Source organism: Desmodus rotundus, chromosome 1 (assembly GCF_022682495.2).
Source record: "Desmodus rotundus isolate HL8 chromosome 1, HLdesRot8A.1, whole genome shotgun sequence".
NCBI classification, from domain to species: domain Eukaryota; kingdom Metazoa; phylum Chordata; class Mammalia; order Chiroptera; family Phyllostomidae; genus Desmodus; species Desmodus rotundus.
Genome location: NC_071387.1, coordinates 198,641,496 through 198,664,290, shown reverse-complemented (window position 1 = coordinate 198,664,290; position 22,795 = coordinate 198,641,496). Strand labels below are relative to the sequence as shown.

The 22,795-nt window shown below is 43.5% G+C and overlaps 1 protein-coding gene across 2 annotated transcripts in view; it reads right to left on the bottom strand.

Annotated features, from left to right (window-relative positions):
• Positions 1–22,795, bottom strand: part of NPR3 (natriuretic peptide receptor 3) — a 64,682-nt gene that overhangs the window by 23,895 nt on the left and 17,992 nt on the right. For both annotated transcript variants that reach the window (XM_024578431.4, XM_024578432.4), the window contains exon 3: positions 20,941–21,107. In XM_024578431.4, coding sequence (XP_024434199.1) covers positions 20,941–21,107 — 167 coding nt within the window. The remainder of the gene's footprint in view (positions 1–20,940; positions 21,108–22,795) is intronic.

Below are 22,795 nucleotides of genomic sequence, written 5' to 3'. Positions count from 1 at the left end.
AGAAAACATAGGGAGAAAGTTCCTTGACACTGGTCTTGGCAATGGCTTTTTGGACGTGGCACCAAAAGCACAAGCAACAAAAGCAAAAACAAATCAGTGGGACTACATCAAACTAAAGAGCTTCTGCACAGCAAGGGAACCATCAACAGAACAAAATGGCAACCTATGCAAGGGGAGAAAATACTTGCAAACCTTATATCTGATAAGGGATTAATATTCAAAATATACTAGGAACTCATACAACTCAATATCAAAAATAAAAACAATCTGATTAACAAAATGAGCAAAGGACCTGAAGAGACCTTTTTTTCCCCAAGAGAACACACAGATGGCCAACACGTACATAAAAAGGTGCTCAACATCACTAATCGTCAGGGAAATGTAACTCAAAACCAAAATGAGACACCACTTCACACCTGTTAGAATGGCTATTACAATTAAAAAAAAAAAGACAGAGATGACAAATATTGGCAAAGATGTGGGGGAAGAGGAAAACTTGTGCCCTGTGGTGGGAATGTAAATTGGTAAAGCTATTATGGAAAACAGCATAAAACTTCCTCCAAAATTCAAAAATAGAACTACTATATGATCCCAGCAACCCCACTTCTGGGAATTATATATGAAGACAATGAAATCAGTGTCTCAAAGGTACATCTGCACCTCATGCTCACGGCAGCATTATTCACAATAGCCAAGACGTGGAAACAGCCTGAGTCCGCTGACGGATGAATGGATACAGAAAATGTACACATGCATATAACATGTAATATACACACATATACATATACACACATAAACACCATATGTATATACAATATACACACAATGGAATATCATCCAGCCCTACAAATGAGAGAAATCCTGCCAGTTGTGACAGCATGGAGGAATGTGGTGGGCATTATGCTAAGCGAAGTAAATCAGACAGAGAAAGGTGAATACCGTACGATCTCACATGCGGAATCTAATAAAGTCAAATGCATAGACACAGCGTTGAAGGGTGGTTGCCAGGGGCCAGACAGTGAGGGAAGTGGAGAAACGCTGGTGAAAGGGAATAAACTCTCAGTAACGAGTGGAGTAAGTTCCGGAGCTCTGAGGCACAGCATGGTGGCTGTGGTTTACAGTGCTGTGTTGTACACTTGTAATCTGCTGAGAGTACATCGTAAAGTCCCCACCGCCACCACTAGAAAAGTAACTGTGTGAGGTGATGGACGTGTTAACTAACTGAAACTAACTTTTCGTGGTAATCATACCACAACATGTATATGTACATCAAATCATTATGCTGCATGCCTTAAATTTACACAACTTTATTTGTTAAGTATCCCCCAATAACTTGCATCGTTTGGCTTGTAGGGTGTGAATGCACTGGGAAGAGACACAAGGGAACTCGGGTCATGCCAGTGTCCCGTGCCCTGATTGGGGTGGCAGCTGCACAGACACGCACGTGTCTCAAAGCCGATCAAGGTGTGCAGTTACGAGCTGTGGATTTCACGGTACATATGTTGTATTTTAGTGAAATAATTCAGAGCCTTATCTTTTAGATACATACTGAAATATTTACAGATGAAATGAGGATGCCTTGGATTTGCTTCAAATTTTTCAGGGAGTCAGATAATGGTGGGGAATGGTTATAGATAACATTAGACTGAGTTGAAAATTGTTGGAGCAGAGTAGGAGGGACATGGAGTTACACTATACTGCACTCGCTATTTTTGTATATATTTAAAGTTTCCATAATAAAATGTTTTCTTTATTAACCAATTCCCTAAATGAATAACCAAAGCCTGAAAAATTGTGGAAGCCTTTCCAGTCAGTGCTATTGGAACATAAGAACATACATAACAATACACTCAACATTCATGTTTTGTCCAGTTTTGTGTTTTCTATCATGTAACCAACTTTTTCATTTTAAACACGTAATTATTTCTAAAATACATTTTTTAAAAAGACATTAAAAGAGCTCAAATATCAACCTAAAAGAACAGGGCTACACCCCAAGTGATCAACACTCTTCTCAACCCCATTTGGGATCCATCATAATGAACTGATCGAAATCATTCTGGAACCCATTTAAGACAGCTTTTGGAAACTGTGCAAGTAATGAGTTTCATATGCTTTCTAACTATCAGGAAAAATAGGCATTCCTTGTAATTATCACGAAAGTATCCCTTCAGGTCTATGGTTTGAGAATTCGGTTAAGGCTTCAAATTTCAAGAAATGCCCCATAGTCTTCACAGGTTGTATCATGCTACACCTTACACATTTTGAAGAGGATGATCTTGTTAAGATCTTTTCTTCATAAGAAAATTGTTCCACTCCCTTAGGAAATTACTATAGTACTTTATTAAAACATTTAGGGCTAACACACTCTACTAATATAAGGAGAACGGTTCTCTTAAGAGAGTTACCAAAACTATGCAGAGTATTCTAGATGCAGATGTATCAGGACTCTCATGGAGGTGGTCCCAATATGTTGAGAGGTAGAACGACAGCAAGCTTAATAAATATATTGGCCACAATATAACAGAGACCCCTAGGTACATTTCTTGGGTACTTGCATTATTTTAACCTCATAGGCATTTCATAACAGTCCAGAAGAATTACAGAATCACAAAAGTTTCTAACTTGAAGGGAATTTGGAACTCATATAGTCCAACCAGTTTATTGCATAAATGATAAAGCGAAGCCTGCAACAGTTGCCTGGTTCACTCAACATTGCAAAGAGTAAGGACAGAGCTGCAAATGGAACTCAGGTCGTCTGTCTCCAAACCAGCACCTTCGCCCTCAGTACTGATTTGTTTAGCAAGCCCAGCAACTACCTAAAGACCAAACTAACACCCAGGGATAGTGCACCAAGATTACCAGCCTTTTCTTTCGAAGACTTAATATGACTTCTCTAACATATATATAGGATTTCCGGGATGTTATCTGCATTTCAGAAGAGAGGGGGAAAAGAGAAAGTTTGCCCTAGCAAAAACCTTTTTAATTGACTGTCAGGAAAATAGGTTCAAAAGAAAGGAAAAGGAAATATTGGATACCAGATTGTTAAAGTCGGCCCCAAGATTGCTTTAAAAAAAATTGTAAATTGACATAAAGGCAGGGGGAAAAGCTTAATCTCCTTGAGCCTACCGCTCATGATGTCAATCATCATTATTTAAGGACCTGCTCTATTTTTTTAAGAGCTGAGATATGGAAAAATCCTAATCAGAGACTCTGTTCTCAAGGAACTGAGACATCAAAAATCCTGTGTCAAATATCACTGCCGTCTGATGCAGGGCTCTCCCTCTCTCCCAGGGCATGATGAATACATTACGGAGGCTGGCAGTCAGCTCACATTCTTCCCCTCCACCCACACTACTGCATTCATACTGGGCCATTTCAATGTCCCTGTACATTATCCATTCATTCAACACCATAGCCTCTTGGCTTCCTGACCACCATTATTTGGTGAATTTCATCTCCACTCAGTTTCATCAGCTCACTCTCTCACACACATACTCTAGACCATACAGTTCACTTGGGAATCTTATTCATGTGCAGGTTCAGACTCAGTAGGTTTGAGGGATGGGGTGCTAAGGTTCCTCATTTCTACAATTCCCTGGTGAGGCTAATGCAGCTGGTCCACAGAACACCCTTTGAGCAGCAAGACCCTAGACCTCACCATGGAACGACTCCACCTTCACAATCCTTGAAAATCTCTTTCTGACGCCAACCTCCTACTTCCTACTTCTTTTTGTGTACAGAACAAGTTCTTTGAACTCACTTCCATCCTCCCTGACTCCTCTCTGTGCATGGTCCAGCGGAGCTCAGAATGGAGAAGGTCGTAAGGGGAGGGAGGATGAGGCAGGGTAGACACAGTGTTGCTCAGGCAGAGAGGCCAGCAGGAAATTGGAAGCAGGGGCTGTCACTCAAGAGGTTGGACTTAGAGATATAAATTTAGATGTTATCCACACAGAGATGAAAATCCCACCCAGGCAAGTGGCTGTGCTGCCCAGAAAGTGTTTGGAGAGGAAAGGGCCAAGGGAAGAACCTTGGGAAACACTATTTGTGGAGCAAGTGGGAAAGGAGAGTCGTGAGAGAAGACTAGCAATGTAGGCAGAGAGCTTGGAGATGGTGGTGTCTCAGCAGCCAAGAGCGGGGCAGATTTCAAAAAAGAGGGGACCTTTCCAAACAACTCCTCTACAGAATCCCTCCATTCGAGCCAGGCTCTTTTGCTATTCCCTAAACGCGTCTAATGCAGTTCTACTTCTAGGCTTAGATTCCCTATTTGAATAATTCAGGAGGCTTGTCTGTACCCATCACTTCTTCCCATCCTTCAAGAGACACGCGCAAGGGTGTGAACTCTCCTCACAGGACCTGGGACAATGCCAAGACCAAAGGAGGGACTTGGTAAGTGCACAATGGTAGGAGACAGGTCCGATCAGTAACCTTCCATGGGCTTTACTATCTACATGGCAATACACAGGGTCAAGGGATCAAAGAAAACACATGGGCACCCAAAGGGCATATGAACCGGGTCTAATATCTGTTCTACCAAGAAATCCTTGGGCATATGGTTCCCGTAAGTACATGTCACTGCTGAGTAGAGAAAAGAAAAAAATGGCCGGAAATCGAAATGAATGTAATTTGTTGGGCAACAGTGGGTAAATTGGGTTGCCAATCTGACACAGGGCCATTTACTAATAAATGAAATCTCTTTAAGGTCTGTAGGACAGGGTGGAAACACAGCTATCTGACTTCAGTGACTTAGTAGTTATCCCACACAGAGATAACTGGGTAAAGGAAATAGTTAATACAGGTCTCCAAATTTAGGTCAATTGTCAAATTGTTTATTATACCAAAAAAAAATCTTATGCTCACCTCCTCCCTACCTTTAAATCACAGCCCGTGGGAGTGAGATTTTTAGAACTTCACAAAATGAAGCAAATTTCACTCCAGGGAGGGGGAAAAAAATCAGACGATAAAGACTAATCCAAAATAATTTCTTATAGCTTGAGCTATTTTCAAATGTCCTAACTGGGAAGGAGGTTGAGTCCCCAGCAATATATTATTCTAGTTCTTCTCCTTTTGCAATTGGCTGGAGCCCAGAAAGGAGGTCATTTAGAATGGCTACTGTACTGTGCTCGCAGGCCCCGGGATGCTCTGCTCCCGGCTGCCGGGCCTGTTTTCTTTGGACACTATCACTCGAAGCGCTTAAGCTTATAAACTCCTTTACAATCATTTTTCATAACTTCCAAGAGCAACTCAGTGTGGTTTTCTCCATTTCACAGATTAAAGGCTCTGGCACACAAGGTGACATGCCCCGGGGTCATCGATTGTTTTAATGCCCATCAATTAATATTTATTGAACCACGAGCTGGGGCTCCTCCGCCACATCCACCCACATGGACAGCAACATCAATGGCCAGGCCTTATGAACCAGGACTCTGCCCTAGGACTTTAAAAACCTGTGGCTGCTGTCGGCATCAAACACCAGAGTTCTCTGTTAGTGCAGTGGTCAGCAAAGTTGGCAGGGGCCTGTCGGCCTCCCCTCTTCCCAGCTGGAAGGCTGGACACATGGGCATTCCCTTCTGGTGCCTGTCAAGTTATGTGACATGCAGGATCCTTTTGTTGCAGCCCTGTACATAAAACACAAAACTTCACCTCACGGAGTTCAAGTTCTGAAAGTACGGCGCTGCTCCAGCCAAGGGGTTGCGGACTAAAGAACTGTTTCCTGTGCAGAGCTCTCTTGTAGAAAGAAGAAGTCCTGGCTCATCTACTCCACCTGACAACAAAACAGCACCCTGAGATTTGTTTACTTTTCAGGGGTGTCCAACCCACGGCCCAGGATGGCTATGAATGTGGCCCAACACAAAATCATAAAGTTACTTAAAACATTATGAGATTTTTTTTGGTTTTGTTAGGGTTTGTGTATTTAATGTGTGGCCCAAGACAACTGTTCTTCTTCCAGTGTGGCCCAGAGACGCCAAAAGGTTGGACACCCCTGCTAAGCCTTCCTTTTCCAGGTTCCTCCTTTCAATGCAGCCTCCTGGTAAAGCTACTCTGCTGGACGCCCACTATCTTTGTGTAAGTGAGTTCCTTGCCAAGGAGAAAGAGGGATGCTAAGATGCTGGGGCTCCAGGAGCACAGAGGCATGGGAAGGGGAGAACGACAAAAAAAAAAAAAAAAAAAAAAGGAAATCTGAGCTTCCATCCTCTATAATTTTGCCCCGAGCTTCTTCACTTACACTACTGGGTATAATTGTTAGAACTGACACATGTTCCTTCTGCAGGCCGACTGGTAATGTGTCTGCAGTCCATATTTTAAGTGACCTGACTATCCTAAAAAGAAATTGACTTGGGTTTCCATTGTGAAGAACCTGGCCAAATGTGCTGAAATGCCCTTCTACTCACGCAGTGACAATGTGTGTGGGGGGGGGGGGGCAGGGGGAGAGGGTAACAGCCTAGCCTTTCAATTGTGAAATGTATTTCCACACTGCATTGCTATTTTAGTCATGCATATTTGAGTATATTGTCGCCATTTTTGCAAAACATCTTTCTAACTGAAGTTACATCACCGTACATGACAGGGGCGGTGGGGGGCGGAAACCCACAGTGATGGTCCTTTGAAAGGTCAAAGTGAAGCCTATTGTTTGGAAAAGCCATTTCTCATAGGTACAGTGGGTTTTGCCTTGAACATTTTCAGATTACGCCAGTTCAATATGTTTTTGCAATTAATAAATCCACATTTGCCAAGATGTGGAAGTCACAAGCAAATGGATACTTACTTATAATCAAACGAAAAAACTTTAATCAGGAGATTCCCAATTTGTCTTAATATTCTAATTTAGTACAAATAAAGCTATTTAAAAGATACAGAAATAAATAGCTTTAAAGCAATTTTCTATTCTATTTCAAGAAAATGAGGGTGATGTTTTTTGGCTTTTAGTACACCTTTATTTAAACATGTTTTGAAAGGTAACTACTATTCTTTAGCTGGACAAAAAGCATGATTTTTAATAAGTCATTCCTCCAGCAGTGCCTGGCCCACCTGATTACATTTTCCTAATAAAACTAATCTTATTAATATGTTGGCATGTGAACTCATTATTTTTCTGTTGTTAAACGCCAACTTGTGGTTCGCTTTTATTCTTTCAAATACAATTAGCAAAGCTCTCCAGCGCCTGAAAGGGCCTTTTCATTTGGACAAATTATTCTCTGGCTGGTTTTAAAGAAAGGGGGTGAGGGCAAAGGGGGGTGGCATTGGAGGGGGAGTCGCCTTCTTTTCTGATGGTGCTCTGGCAGACACAGAAGCCTGCCTGTGCACAGTCTCCCCAGAAATGGGGCAAATGTGGCCTTTATCTGCTACATTTTTCTCTTTCATTAGTTTTACTGAATAGCTAACTTTTTAAAACTTCAGTAAGAGTATAGAGTTCCAATTAAATGACATTATGTAAGACAAGAGGGGGCGAAGTGTCTGGCCAAGGTTTTATTGATGATCTGATAATTTTTCAACTAATGTCCCCTCCCACACTGCTTCTGTGCAAAACCAGTGTCAAAATACAAGCTCATTTAGACAGTTTAACTGCTGGGCCTTCCCCTCGTTGAAGGAAATGAGAGCGTTGTTTTTCAACATTTTGGACTTTCTAAAATGTAATGTCTGGCCTATCTAAACAATGATTTATTAAACCCTGTCCCTGTTCAAATACCTTGGCTAGATAAATCGCCTGCTCCCCAAGCTCCAAGTCCACATGCAGCTGCCAGAGGGAGACCCAGGGGACAGGGAAAACCCAGTGACATCCTACCTCTCTGACAATGCCGCCCTCCTACGCTTCCAGCGAGCTGCTGGAGTATTTGTTTAATTAGTTAAATTTTTGACTTTTAAATAACAAGAAAAAACAAGCTATGGGTGGCCCGCTAACCTCAAACGAGCAAATATCCAAGGTTATAAAATCGCCCCCTGCTCAGAATACCTGGTTAGAAATAAAAACAGCATTTACCAAATTCTACCCCACGACAAGAACAGAGGTCGCATTAAGAAGTATGAAACTGAATTGGAAAGCTGAAGTACTAAGGATGTGCATTATTTCATTAAAAAATGGACTCCACACACTGCTTGCAACTAAAATACCTTTCCCTAACAACAATAACAACAAAAAGTCATCTCTGAGATTCATTAGAAAAATAACTAAAAAAAACACAAACGCTTTTGATCTTAAAAACTAGGTTCTAATTTTGTGTCTGCAAACTACACTTGCAGCTGTATCCCTGCAAACGCACACTGGACAGAAAACATTGTGATTACTTACTTTGTACACACAAAGTTGAGTTTTGCATATACAGTTACACGCCATAGAATGGCGACTAGTTTGGACCTGAAGAAGAGCTGGTCCTTTGTATTTTAGAGCTGGAGTAATGAAAATCTCCAAGACAGCTCTCTGATGTAATGGCACAAGCAGTAAAGACCTTACTGGGGTACAATTCTTCTAAAATGGTGGGGTGCGGCTGGGTGGGGGGTGATTGTTTCACTGTGATCTTTCAATAAAGGGTAAGTAAATTCCACACCCAGACAACAGCAATGAGGTGCAGCCTCTATGGCAGAGGAGGCAAACGCAAGGCCCACGGGCCAAATCCGGCCCTCCACCTTGTGGCACCTTGTTTCTACCGGGCAGCCCCACCAAATGCTCCCTTAACTGTAAGGAGTAGTTCCATTTATACAGTCCTAAAATGACATTCGGCCCTTTGAAGGCAATGGCGAGACTGATGTGGCCCCCGGTGAAAATGAGTTTGACCCCCCTGCTCTATGTTAAGACTAAAGTTAGAAAAACACTTTCAACTCCTAACAGAAACCTGAGAATGGGAAAGCCCCTGGAAGGAATGGCCCAAATCTTGGGTTTTACAACAGAAGGAGCAGTATGCATAAAAGGACCCAGCCAAGGGCATTCTGGGCCCAAGTCCACTGTGCCAGCCCAGAGTCAGGAGCTCTGCCTCCCCCACCAACCCCACCCCACCCCCACCCCATCCCCCCCACCCACCCTCCACCCCCACCCCACCCCCACCCCCCCCTGCCTTCTCTCCAGCAGCTCCATGCAACTGGGTTGCCTGGGCTCTAGCTGCAGTGATGCTGTGGGGAAGTTACTAGGGAGGGGATCCTCCTCAGAACAGAAGGCCTCTGCCACGGACGGTTGTATCAGCAGGTAGCCGAGCCCCACATGGGAACTCTCTCAACATTTATGTCTTCAAATGTTGTTCAACTTTTTTTCTGAAGTATTCGAAGAGGCTTAAGAGATTCTAGAAAGGGTATAAAATTTCTACTGCTACACTGCTGATAAATTACAAATAACCTGCCAGGGCACGTCAGCACACAATGCAATCAATACGCAGGTGATGCATTATGGAAATGCACACTTGAAACTTGTATCATGTGTTAACCAACATCACCCCAATAGTTTAATTTTATTTAAAAAATTTTTCTCCAAATCCCCACCAAAACAACAATAAATGAATTTTTTAAGGTGTAAACTTACAAGTCAAAAAAATCTGGAAGGTGGACGGGGTAACTGACTCAATAGACCTGAGAAACTAAAACCAAGGCATTCACACAGCTGAGAACACTCCAACAAGAAGCAAGGACCTCCTGTCCAGAGGCTCTAGAAATGGGGACACTAGTCACCTCCAGTCCGGGAGCATGCCGGGGGCAAGGGCACTGAAAATGGCAGGATTGCTTGAAAATCTGTATAAGGAGCACTTAAATGTCCCTCCACACCCAAACCTTAAGAGGACAAACGGCCCCTTCCCACCCAGGCAGAAGACAGGAGATTTATTCTTTGAAGATGTTGACATAGGGAAGATCTGAATGGGTGGGTACTGGGCACAGCTAGAGAATTGGTGCTTCATAAGACGGGAAACTGAGGTATGAGTGAAAAGTCTGCAATCCTAAAGGTGAGACTGCCTGCCCCTGGATGTGGGGCAGCCCCCAGAATGGCTGACTCTCAAGAAGGGGTCTGGATGACAATTCTTCAGTGACACTGACCAGCCTACGAGAAATAGCTGCCAGGTTATCATAATTGGAAATCACCCTTTGACAAAGCTAGCCTGAGCCCTTACGACCCCACAATAAGCTCCACCACTAGGTCAGTTCCCATACACACAGATATTCTGGAGAGCTCCTTAACGGCTCACCCTCAGACACAAACAGATAGCCATGGATTATCAACAGTTTAAGAAAACCTTGTAACGTGAAAAAGAAAGAAATCAAAATTATCTTTTTAAAAAAGAACTTGAAAGAAATAAGCAATGCAGGAAGTGAAAGAAAACTAAAAAAAGAAAAACTTATCAACAAATGTAAGGTAGCAGCAACTATAAGCCCCTATTTTTTTATGTGCCCTTAGAAAGAAAAATTATGACAGCCCACCAATTATAAAATGAACCCCAACTTTAAAATATGAAAGAAGTGCACTCTAGAACTAATGAAAAGGTATCCTCAGAAAAATAAGATACTGCATCTAGGAAATAAGGTAATTTTTTTAAAAACAGAGGCACTCAGAGAATAAAAGAGAACTCCTGGAAATTAAAAACATGATAGCAGAAATTAAAAACTCAACAGACAGTTTGGAGGATAAAATGGAAGCAACCTCTCAGAAAGTAAAAGGCAGAGTTGGAAAATAGGAGAGAAAACTGAAGAGTTAACTGAGGAGAGCCTACATCCAACCTTTAAATTTCCAGAAAGAGCAAAGTGCCCAGCACAAAGATTTTTAAAAGATCCACATCAGCGCACACCATTGTTAAATTTCAGAAGACCGGTGAGCCAGCTGCCTGCCTATTCGATCTCCAGTTCATTCATCCCCTCCCTACCTCTACTCCGCTGTGCCCCACCTCAGACGGGGAGGGCCCTGCCAGGCTGCACTTCCCTGCCAGCTGACTTCTGGTTGGTTCAGATAACAGAAGCCCTGGAGGAAAAGCCAGGAAAGAGGGGAGCCGGACTACCTCTCCCTCTCCCTCTTTGCCATAGGTAGCATCTATGGCAGGGGCTGTTTCTTCCCTGCTTCTGGCTCCCATGAGAGCTCTAACTCTTGGATCCTGGTAAAACTCTCTCTTCCCTGTCCCTCTAGCTCTGGAAGTGGTCTTAACTTTTTGCTCTTGCTAATCTCTGGCTTGCCTTACTCTTCAATTTGGCATGTCAACACTTCTTACACCTTAAAGCTAGTTTCTCCCATTAAATTTCTTCTGTTGAACTATTTGGTGTAGACTAGACCCTGACTTGTATAATCAACAATACAGAGAAAATGCCAAAGGCTTCTAGAGATAGATAAAAAAGAAAGTAGCATGACAAAGATAAATAATGAAATTGGAAACACCAAAGGCTGCAAAACAATACAGCAATAACATCAAAATTTTGAAGGAAAATCATCTTCAAACTAAAATTTTCATACCCAACTAAATGACCAACAAAATTTTTTTTTAATATTTTTGGTATGCAAAGTTTCAAACAATTTTCCACTCATACCCTCCTTTTCCTTTAAAACTAAGGTGAAACTCCAACAAAGAAGGAGATCAGTATCCAAGAAAAAGAGACTCCAGTACAGGAGAAAACTGAAGGTTGATATTGAAGGAGGAAGCAATTACTCTTAACTGGGGCAGGAAGACAAAGGGCTGAAAAAAATAACAACATTATGTAAAATTTTTGATTAAGAGAATGAGAATGAAATAGTAAGAGCTATATGAAAGCAAATTAAAAAACTAAGGAAATTATTAACTCCAGAGAAAACAAAAAGCTACATAGGAAAGAAAATATAATCGTAGAACACTACATAATTCTGTTGTAAATATAAATATGGCATAATAATACTAAAAACTCTGAATATGGGAAGTGCTTTATTTCAGATTTTATTTTGTGAATATTCCTTTAACTAAAAACCATGTAATAAAATATTTCCCTGGCTGGTGTGACTCAGTGGATTGAGCGCTGTCCTTGGGAAGTGAACCAAACAGTCACTGGTTCGATTCCCAGTCAGGGCACATGCCTGGGTTGCAGGCCAGGTCCCCTGTATGAGGCATATGAGAGGCAACCACACATTGATGTGTCTCTCCCTCTCTTTCTCCCTCTTTTCCCCTCTGCCTATAAATAAAAAATAAAAAATAAATATTGGAGGAGGAGAGGAAAAGTATTGGTAGAGAAGGAGTGTGTAAGGTAATCAAGAGATAATATGAACACTTTTAATATCAAAAGCAGCAATATAAATCAGCTATTTTGGAAATATGAAGAGAAGTCATTGAAAACATTAAGGATTATTGCCTCTAAAGAATGGAAGTCAGAAGTGGAGGAGAAGTGGATACATTTGTGTTAACTCTTATAGTACTTTGAATTTATCTTTAACTCAGGGTGGGCTTTTAATTCATTTTATTCAGTCTGGAAAGTCACGTATTACTTTGATTTAAACAACAACAACATCAGGAAGGAAGGTGAGTTTCACCCAAGAGCAAAGCCAACTGTTAAAAGTCCAGCTAGTAAATGGGCTCAGAAGTGCCAAACACAATAGGGAGGATGGGACAAGGCCAAGAGTGGGATTTACAGGACCAAGAAGTCAGAGCAACTGCCAGGGGGAAAGATATCTCCAACCCTGGCTCAGTCTAAACTGAGAATTAGTAGCAGGGACAAATTGAAGTCTACCTCTTAAAAACATAATGTGAAAACACTGAGAATTGGAAAGACTGAACTGATTCCCTAGTCCAAAAGGAAGAAATGAGGAAATGCATTTCCATCTCTTTCATCTCCAAAATAAAACTAATGGTTTTAGAATGTTAGTTAGGAAATAATAGAGCCTTTAGCTGTTCTTCGTTTTATTCCAGGAGAGGGACTCCTCTCTTCCGTGCAGGCCTGCGTGCACCTATCCGGGTGAATAAAGCAGGCCCGAGACAACAACTGGACAAATAGCATGTTGACCAGCCGTGGCCTAGTTCAATGATTCCTATTTTTTGCAGCACTGGCCTCGCTCAGAATCAGACAAGGGATGTTGGGACCCCTCTTCAGAAATATACACGCGTGCCCTTACACACAAAAATTTGTACATAACTGTAAAGAACTAATGCACCCCAAGTCACGGAACCCTCATCCACTTAAAGAGGTCATGGAAGCTTGCATGACTTTGGAAGTAGCGTCTTACCAAAGTGAACCCGCTCTGCTTTGTTTCATTTCATTTGTCTGGGAACCGTGATATTTTCACACATGTGCCACAGCTGGTCTGCTACAAGATACACTGTCCAGACCTCTGTGAGCGGCAGTCTGTCAGAGCGCTTTACACTGAGGTGCACGACGTTTCATGTCCATGCTGGCCCAGGAATGGAGCTCTTGTGGGCTCCAGAGTTCACAGCTGCGGGTGTTTATACACCTGCTGAAGTATTTTTAGGTGATGAGGACCCCACCCCAGACAGGACCTCTGCATGGTGCAGGATCAATCTCACATCCCTGCTCCCAAAGCCCTCAATAAACAGCATCTGATGATCTAGGAAATGACAGGTTACACGTCAGGAGAAAACAGGTCGCTGCAGATAAAGAGACAGAGTCCTCAGCAGACTTTGTCACATATGTGAAAGAGTTGACAGAAACTGATGTCTAAAAAGTGTGTATTTGGGCAGGCAGGGCACAAAGAAAGGAAGGATGTGCTTCAGCCTGTGCGGCCTGCCGGGCTCGCTTGTAGGGCCTGAGACACTTAATCTTTGGGTCATGGGTGGCCCCCATATTGGGCACATTGCTATTAACAGATTGGTCAGACTGATGTAGTGGAAAAAGAAAGGCAGTGAGCCGGGAGTCGGGGGTGCAACTAATCTTGGCTTGGCCACCGCACGGCGCATTCTAACACAGAACACCATGGTGTTCTGGAACCGGAACCACTGCGTGGCAGAGGCCAAACACCTCCATTAAGACACCCCTGAGTGAAAGTCGCTGCACATGTGAGCCACCAAAAGAGAGCCACCAGAGAAGCCGGGGCGGGCACTTGGCAAACACTGTCCAAGCCACACTGAGCGCCCCACCAATACCTGAGAGCCTCTCTAATGGGGCTTAATACTAACTTTAGGTTTCTGATGACCCCCCAGAGGGTCTTCAGAACCCCCACTGGAAAATTCATTATTACCCCCAAACACCATCTTTCACAGTGTAAGGGAAACTGAACTCCTGGTTCTGTGGGCCTGACAAGGTCTAGGCACAGGACTCTGTCACCCCCAAAGGTGTTGTACTGGTTGCAGCACATTGGTTACATTTGGAAAGGCCACCTCACCTCCCTGGGCCTCAGTTCCCACCACTATACAAGGAGAGAGTCGGAGTCTATGTCCTCTGGTTCAATAATAACTAAAATAATGTGCACAGTAATAATAGCTTCCTTATTGGCTGCTTCCTACGTGCCGAGCATACAGGAGGGGAATGCAAACGTGAGCAGTAACACGTATGTTTCTACTCACACAGAGTTTGCAGTCTGACGGCAGAGGCCGCGTTAACGGGAAACCCCACACCTATGGTGAGGGGTTACAGCCGGGGAGGCGAGCCATGAAGGAAAGGAGCAGAGGGCTGGGAGACAGTCTGCGGAGTCGGAAAAGACTGTCTTGAGAAGGTGGGTGTTTAAGCTTGGATCTGGGGGGTGAGTAGGAGTTCTGGGTACATCAGGCATGCAAGAACATCACATCCATTGGTCTGGAGTACAAGAAACAAAGATAAAAGAAATAATAGCTACCATCCCTTGAATATCTACTAAGGACCTGGCATTGTGTTAAATATTACCTGCATATATAATTCTCAAGTTCTTTCTCAACAGCCTTCTCAGTTAAAAAATTATTATCCCCATTTCATAGTCAGTAATCTAAGGCACAGATTTTCAGAAATGTGCCCGAGATAAGAATAGTAAGAGGCAGGGCTAGGTTTACGCATTCTCAAGCCTGCATGTTTAACCATTAGGCTACACGGTCTCCAGCGGTGGCCCCTGGGCCCTAGTAAAATGTAATGTATCAGAATGGAATTGGTTTGCATCTGGTTCACTAGTAAGAGGACAAAGGTACATTTTAAAATGTTATCATTTTACCCACAGGGACGGTGGAGAAACTGTCCTACGATACATGTACTAATAACTAGCCCTTTACAGTACACGCAACACCCACAGCCCCAGTGACAGCCCAACTCAGCAGTCGTCTCTTCCCACACCACACCGTGCACGCGCCCAACCAGCCACCAGGGGGAATGAAACAAGAGTAGATATTTGACCCAGAGACACTAATGTACAGGCTGCAATAGCCTTGGAGATGACCCAGCCCGGAAAGCTCCACCTAGACAAACTTGTACAGGTTCAACCAACCGCAATTATATTCTCCAAAGTACGGTATGGGAAATGGAGAAGCTCAGAGTCCTGAGCAGTGCTGTGTGGCCCCTTGCCCCTCTGTGGCAGCAAAGTGCACTGGAGGCAGCAAAGCAATGGCACCCAGTGAGGGGTGGTCAGCTGTCTTCCGTGCCACCAATGAGATGAGTCCCTCTGTTTCATCCATAGCCTGGCCTAACCTTCTGACTCTGGCCCACTCTTGGCAAATGCCTCCATAACAACAGCACTAATTGAGTGGGCGCTCTGGATACAGAGAGACCAGAGTGATTCCAGGAGTGCAGAGATGATGGAAATTAGAAAAATGCCATAATGCAGGTGACCAAAGGTACAAACTGAAACTTGTAAGATGAGTGAGTTCTGGGGGTCTGGCACACAGCACGATGGCGATAGTTAGCAGGACTGTAATGTACGCTTGGAAGTTGTAAGAGAAAAAAATTTTTGTAACTATGTGAGGGGATGGATGTTAACTAAAGGAATTGTGGCGATCACTTTGCAATATATGCATGCATCAAATCATTACGAAGTACATCTTAAACTTATACAGTGTGGTATATCAATTTATCTCAACAGAGCTGGAAAAAGAGAAAAAATCTAGCAATACAACAAACTATAACAGAAGAAGGAAAAAACATCTGATTATCTCAATAGATACAGAAAAGGTATTTGATAACATGCAAATACCCCAACTACACAGGCGACAAAATTGCATAGAATTTAATACATAAACACATACATACGTACAAATACAACTGGGGAAATCTGTGTAAGGTCGGTGCGTTGGATCAGCGTCCATATCCATTTGCCTGGATCTTATATGTAATCGTCCAAAACGTTACCAGTCGGGCGAACTGGGCACGCATACCAGCGATCTCTCTGTGCTACATCTTAAAACGCAGGTAAATATGCCGTTATCTCAATTAAAAAGCCAACACTTAAAAGGGTAAGAGATGGAGATGCAGGGAGGAGGGTGGGAGAAGGAGGGAGGTGGAGGAAGAAGATACCAACTTTAAGGAAACAAAATTTCATTAATCTATCAAAATTTGGTAAGTTAAAAATACAGAATAATAATTTTATTTTAAAAATTATAGCCACTCCATCTTTCCAATGTTTCAACATAGGCTCATAAAAATGTTAAAGTTTCAGAGCTTTGCATTTTGAGAAGATCACCTGCCGTCAGCAAGCTAATCTGATGAATGTGATACCAACAAAGATGACATAGAGCAGGGGTATAATGCAACTTATAATGCCTGCAGTAAAATCCTGCGCCCAAGGCCTTCCCTTCACTTACATTACATAAACTGTGACTTTGTTGTGTTTTGTTTCGGTTATCCTAATAAAAGCTGTAATTTTGCCAAAAACAAAACATCACGAACAAGGAATAAAATGGAGCCTCCAGATTTCACAAAGCCTCTCCCAGAAACCCCACAGGCAACATCATGCTCACTTAGCGGGATGAACAGATAGGAAATCTGTTGTATGTTCTTCAAATTAAAGTTAAGAACAAGGCAAGGATGTCCACCATCACTGCTCATATTCAATACTGTATCGGGATCCCAGCCAGGTCCATCAAAAGTTTTTAATTTAATTAATGATACTTTACTTCATTTAATAGACTTAATTAAGTATACTTTTTTATTGTTGTTCAATTACAGCTGTCCCACTTGTTCCCCCCATTGCTCTCCCCTACCCCACCCACCCCCCTCCCACAGTCAATTCCCACCCCGATGTCCCTGCCCATGGGGCCTTTATATGTGTTCGTTGACTTGCCCATTCCCCTTCTTCCCCCCTTTTAATTAAGCATTCTTAGAAGAATTGAAAAGAAACAAATTTGTCCCTATGGGATGGTTTAGAACATGTGTGGTACATTTTAGAACTAATCAGAGAGGCCATCAAAGTCTCTGGATGTGAGATGCAGAGCAGCGGCTGAAGAGCCCCCTGTGGGTGTCACGAACTTCAGTTCTCAGCAAGCTGATGAATACAAGGCGCAGAAGCAGGAAGACCCGGAAAAGCGCTGAGCCCTAGAATGAAGACTACCAAGTCTTGCTAGTCTTGTGAAGCATCTCCTGCTGCATTCGATCAGAGCGTAGCACAGGGATGTCCAGCCTTTTGGCATCTCTGGGCCACACATTAAACACACAAACCCTAACAAAAACTGATGAGCAAAAAAAAAAGGTCTGTGCATGATTTTCGTGATATCCGCCACCACAGGTAAGAAATAAAAAGTTCACACATAACAACCCTAATTATGCAGTGGCCCTCTCAATAATCTTTTAAATTCGTCAAGCAGGTCCCAAGTTTGCAATCACTAATGTGGAAAATTCACATATCTAAGTAATAAAACTTGGAAAAAACTTAGTAACAAAACTAAGTAATGTTTTAAGCAAATTCATGATTTTGAGTTGGGCTGCATTCATAGCCATCGCAGGCCGCGGGTTGGACACCCCTGGACAGCACAGGGGAGTGCCGGCCACACTAGCTCCTGGTCTTGGGCGCCCACACTCCCTCTTCCTCAAAGGTCCCCACAACCGCCTGTCCACCTGTCTGCACGGGCCTGATGAACCTCCACAGGTGGCACTCACAAGAGCCCGAGAAGCACATCATCACTATGAAAAGACAGATGCATCTTCAGAACTGCAATAAGTTCTTATAATGAGTCTGATTGATTTCTACATAAAAATGATTGTTTTTATTTATAAAGTCTGTTTTGGATGATCCCACCGGCAGAGAGCAGCAATATTGTAACCTGCAATACAAAGAACATCTAAAGCACTTGGTTTGGAAAGGACTGTGGATCTTTGCGGCAAGCCTACCGTCCCAACGAGATTTTCCATCGACTGCCCTTAAATAAGATTTACTATTCTGAATACAGGAAAACTGATCACCAAAAAGAATTACCCCACAGTGTGTTGGAATGCCCACTTTTGCCCAATGAGTATCATGACATTGGACAACCTATACTGAAATACTTGAACTTCAACAACCTCAGGAAGGACGCCCACAAAAAGACCACATTGTTGAGCTTTTAAGCCATAAAATGAACATAAACCTGGTAGAGTAAAATAAGTCAGTGGCCCATGTAAAAGACTTAGATGTTTTCCATTTGGCCCAGGCCACCTTAGCACCACTAAAGGAAGCTCGCTGCCTTTGGTGTTCTTCCACACTCCTGGGGCAAAGGCTCTGGGTGATGATAATATTGCCATAGGTTTCCTTGAACCCGGGCCGCATTACAGCAGGCCTATTTCTGTCGTGGTTCTGAACACACTGTCCAGTAAAGTGGCCTCTAGTCACATATGGCCTGCGAGCCCTTGAACTGAAGATCTGCTACAAGGGTAAAATACACATTGGAATTCAAAGACTTTGTACAAGTAAAAGAATATACAATCTCATTCATAATTGTTACAATGATTAAATGTTGACCTAATATTTTTATATGTGAGTTAAATAAAATGTCTTATTAAAATTAATTTCACCTGGCCCTCTCTAGTGTGGCTCAGGTGGTTGGAGCATTGTCCCACACATGGGAAGGTTGAGGGTTCAATTCCCAGTCAGGGCACATACCTGAGCTGAGGGTTCAATCCCCACTCAAGGAGCCTATAAGAGGCAACCAATCGATGCTTCCCTCTGACATCAGTGTTCCTCTCACTCTCTCCCACTTTATCTCTCTCTCTCCCCGTCCCCTTTCTCTCTCAAAGCAATTTAAAAAATGTCCTCAGATGAGGTTAAAAATAATAATAATAAATAACTAAATAAATTTTAAAAATTAATTTCACCTGGTTATTTTAACTCGTTTATATGGGGCTACTAGAACATTTAAAATTGCATATGCTCTAACTTGTGACTTATACTGCATATCTCCTGGACAGCGCTGGCTTAGAAAGGCAAGAGGTATTTTAAATGATGTATGTATAATACCTACCACCTAAGACAGTGGTAAATATGTTTATAGACCCTTGTGTATATAGCAACAGTATAAAAGGACATCATTTGTTGAGTTCCAACTTTTTGACAGGGGTCATGCTAAATGCTTCAGATGGATTATCTGTAATCCTCCTAACAGGGGAAAGAATTTGGATCAGCAAGACTAAGTCATTTGCCCCAGATCACACTCGTAGAAAGTACTAGATCCCGGCTCTGACTGGAGGTCTGCCTGAGGCCAATGCCTGTCCCCTGTCGAGATGCAAGGGGAGAAACTGGGGGAAGCTCTGTTTGGACGTGACCGTCTCTTGTAAAGCCGGTCAGTATCTACCTTGGGCAGGAACTCTCCAAGCCATATATCTGTCAGTCAGAAGGTGCTCCCACAGAGCCTGGACTGGTTGGTGACTGCCAGAGGGGAGGGTGTTGGGGGACTGGGTGGAAAAGGTGAAGGAATTAAGAAGTAGAAATTGGTAGTTACACAATACTCACAGGGAGCATTATGCTAAGTGAAATAAGCCAGTCAGAGAAAGACATATGATCTCACTGATATGTGGAATCTAATGAACAAAATAAACAAAATAGAAACAGACTCATAAATACAGAAAAAGGACTGACAGCTGTCAGAGGGGAGGGGTTGTAGGGCCGGATGGAAAAGGTGGAGGCATTAAGAAATACAAAGTGGCAGTTACAACACAGTCACAGGGATGCAAAGTAGAGCATAGGGAATGTAGTCAATAACATTGCGACAAGTATGCACAGTGCCAGGTGGGTGCAGGAAACATCAGAGGGAACGGTTTGTAAAGTATATGAGTGTCTAACCACTATGCTGTACACCTGAAGCCAGTACAAAATACTACTGAAAGTAAACTGTAATTGAGAAATTAAATAAACAAGTAAAGTTTGAAAAAAAGTTAAGAAGGTGCTCCTGTTCCAGGCCGGACGCCGTGGAGTGAGCCGTTCTGGAGTGGCACAGAGGGGCAAGGGGCCACTCGGCAAAGTGCGTCGGAGGCAGCAGAGCAATGGCACCCAGTGAAGTGCAGTCAGCTGTCTTCCGTGCCACCAATGAGATGAGTCCCTCTGTTTCATCCATAGCCTGGCCTAACCTTCTGACTCTGGCCCACTCTTGGCAAATGCCTCCATAACAACAGCACTAATTGAGTGGGAAGCTCTGGAATACTTGGGTAGGAAACAGCTCGCAGCCAAGGGGCAGCGACACAGCCACAAGAGAGAAGCAGGCTCGCCATGGAGCTAAGACAGTCTGCCAAAAGAAAGAGTCTTCTAAAACCCAAAACATCTTCTGCCACCAAGCTTTGGAAAAATTAGGTATGCGAACCTTTGGCCCTCTTTCGTGCATCTTCTCCCCCAACAGGCTCCCGGCTGACTAAGTGATGGAAGTCTACAGACATCTGCTCAGCATTACCGCAAGTGCCCACGAAAAGCAATTTTCCTTCCTACAGCCGTTGGAAAAGCGTAAGTGCGGGGTGGGGGTGATGGGGAGGGGGCGGGGGCGGGGAGGGAGGGAGGAACGCTGGCCAGAAAAAGAAACACACAGAAAGCACAGTGACATTCAGACATGAACCTAGGAATTTCTGAATGGTTCAGAATGGGACACTTTGTCACTTCTGATTTAATTAGAAGACTGTTTCCAGGATGCTGAAGGTCTAGGCTTGTAATCAAGCACTTACGTAATCCTCCTCATTGAGCCCTTGTTTCTCAACAGAACTTTTCACCTCCATGGAAAACTTCTCAAACTCAGGTTTCACTGTCCTCAGTAGAGTGATTGTTTGGAGGGATGAGTATGCCTGCTTAGCTTCAAAGTCGTGTTTGTCTCCTCTCTTCCACGAGCCATCTCCTACGGGAGAAATAAAAATATTTATAATCCCAAGCCAGTCACCATAAAGGGGCCGTTATCCTCTTTCAACTGCGATGTGTCTCTACAAGTTACTCTTGGCAACCATGACAAGAGGCATTGTCATAGTTTTGCACCTGGGGATAATGTGACAATGTCACCATCCTCAAAGGAGAAGAAGGCTCTTTAGGACACGTGTTCCTTTGAAATGTGAGAGAAAGGAAAGCACTGTGGAGTTAACTACCTTATAATAAGCATGTAACTGTAATTTTCAGCCCCCGAGAACTGCAGCGTTGCAGGGGCAGGAAGGAAGTTTCATTCCTCCTTGCTCGCACTCAGTTTTTAATAGCTGCCATCATCTGGGGAGGTCAGCCGAGTGTTGCTTTGGGGCAGTGAGCCTGATGTTGTGGAGATGTGGTGGCAGGCATGGCTCTGTGTGACAACAGGCATGTGCAAGTATGATAACGTTGGCACTGTTAAAACAAAAGAGTTTGAGATTATTGATAGTTCTTAAAATATCGCTGGAATCTCTTCGGAGTGAGGAGTAGCTTAGGTGAATGGGAGAATTTGCATCTCTAGCTCTGGCGCCATCCTCAAATTATCTTTTGGACAGTGTGTAGCAGTGCATCAATAGTAACAGAATGAAAATCGCTAACATGTATTGAGCAGATAGAGGATGATACCATCATCTCCACTGAGTACTTTATGTTTAGAAACTACTTAAGCCTCACAAGACCCAGTGATGTGGGTACAATTACCATCTCCGTCTTACAGATGCGGAAACCGAGGCGGGAGAAGTTGGGTGCCCTGCTGCTTCACAGCCCTCCCTACACAAAAGCAGAGGCAAACCACATGGGGGAAAAAATCATTACTCTTCTCTTCATGATTTCATTTTTTTGGACAGTACGTGGCCTTCGGGGCCCCATTCTTTTGGGCCTCTACCTTTTGACAATAAACTGTTGTTTCTATGAATTATCGGGATGATCCCTGCAGATCTAGAAATAAAACAAGGAATTCAGCCTCTGCAGTCCAACACCAACATCCTTTGTTCGCGCTGAGCCCCCAGTCCATGGCCCCCGCCCAGGCCCCGTGGCTGAGCAGTGAGGATGGTTCTGCAGTGCGAGGCCAGGGCTCTCACTCTCCTCTTAACAGGAAAAGAGAGCTGGCGGCCTTGGAATTCCTATCACAGCTTAAGTCAGACAAATATGGACCAACTGAAAACTGTGTTCAAAGTCCGTGGCAGCTGCCACAGTGGGCATCATAAGTGTCTTGAACAGTCTCCACCACCTTCAAGAGAAGGATTTAGAGACAGACATGTAACAGCTGAAGTTATCACAGGCTAGCAGCTTCCTGGGGGAGGGAGGAAAATCCACGGATATGAAGACACAGTGGAGAGCACAGAGGAAGAGACAACCAGCCCCACAGAGAGAGGGCTCCCTGGGAGGAGGAGGAGGCATCAGCTGGTCCTAAACGGGTGAGTAGGATTTCACCGGAGAAGAGGGCGGAGAGGTGCCCTTGGCAGACCTAAGGCACAGGCTGAGGCACCAGTGTTCATGACCACGGTAGGCAGCGAGCCGCTAAAAGACAAGACAGAGCTGAGGACAGAATTCATGAAGGGCTAGAGCCGTTCTCAGTGAGCTCAAGATTAAATCTCACGCCACCAAACTTGGCAAAGTTTGAACTTGACAAAG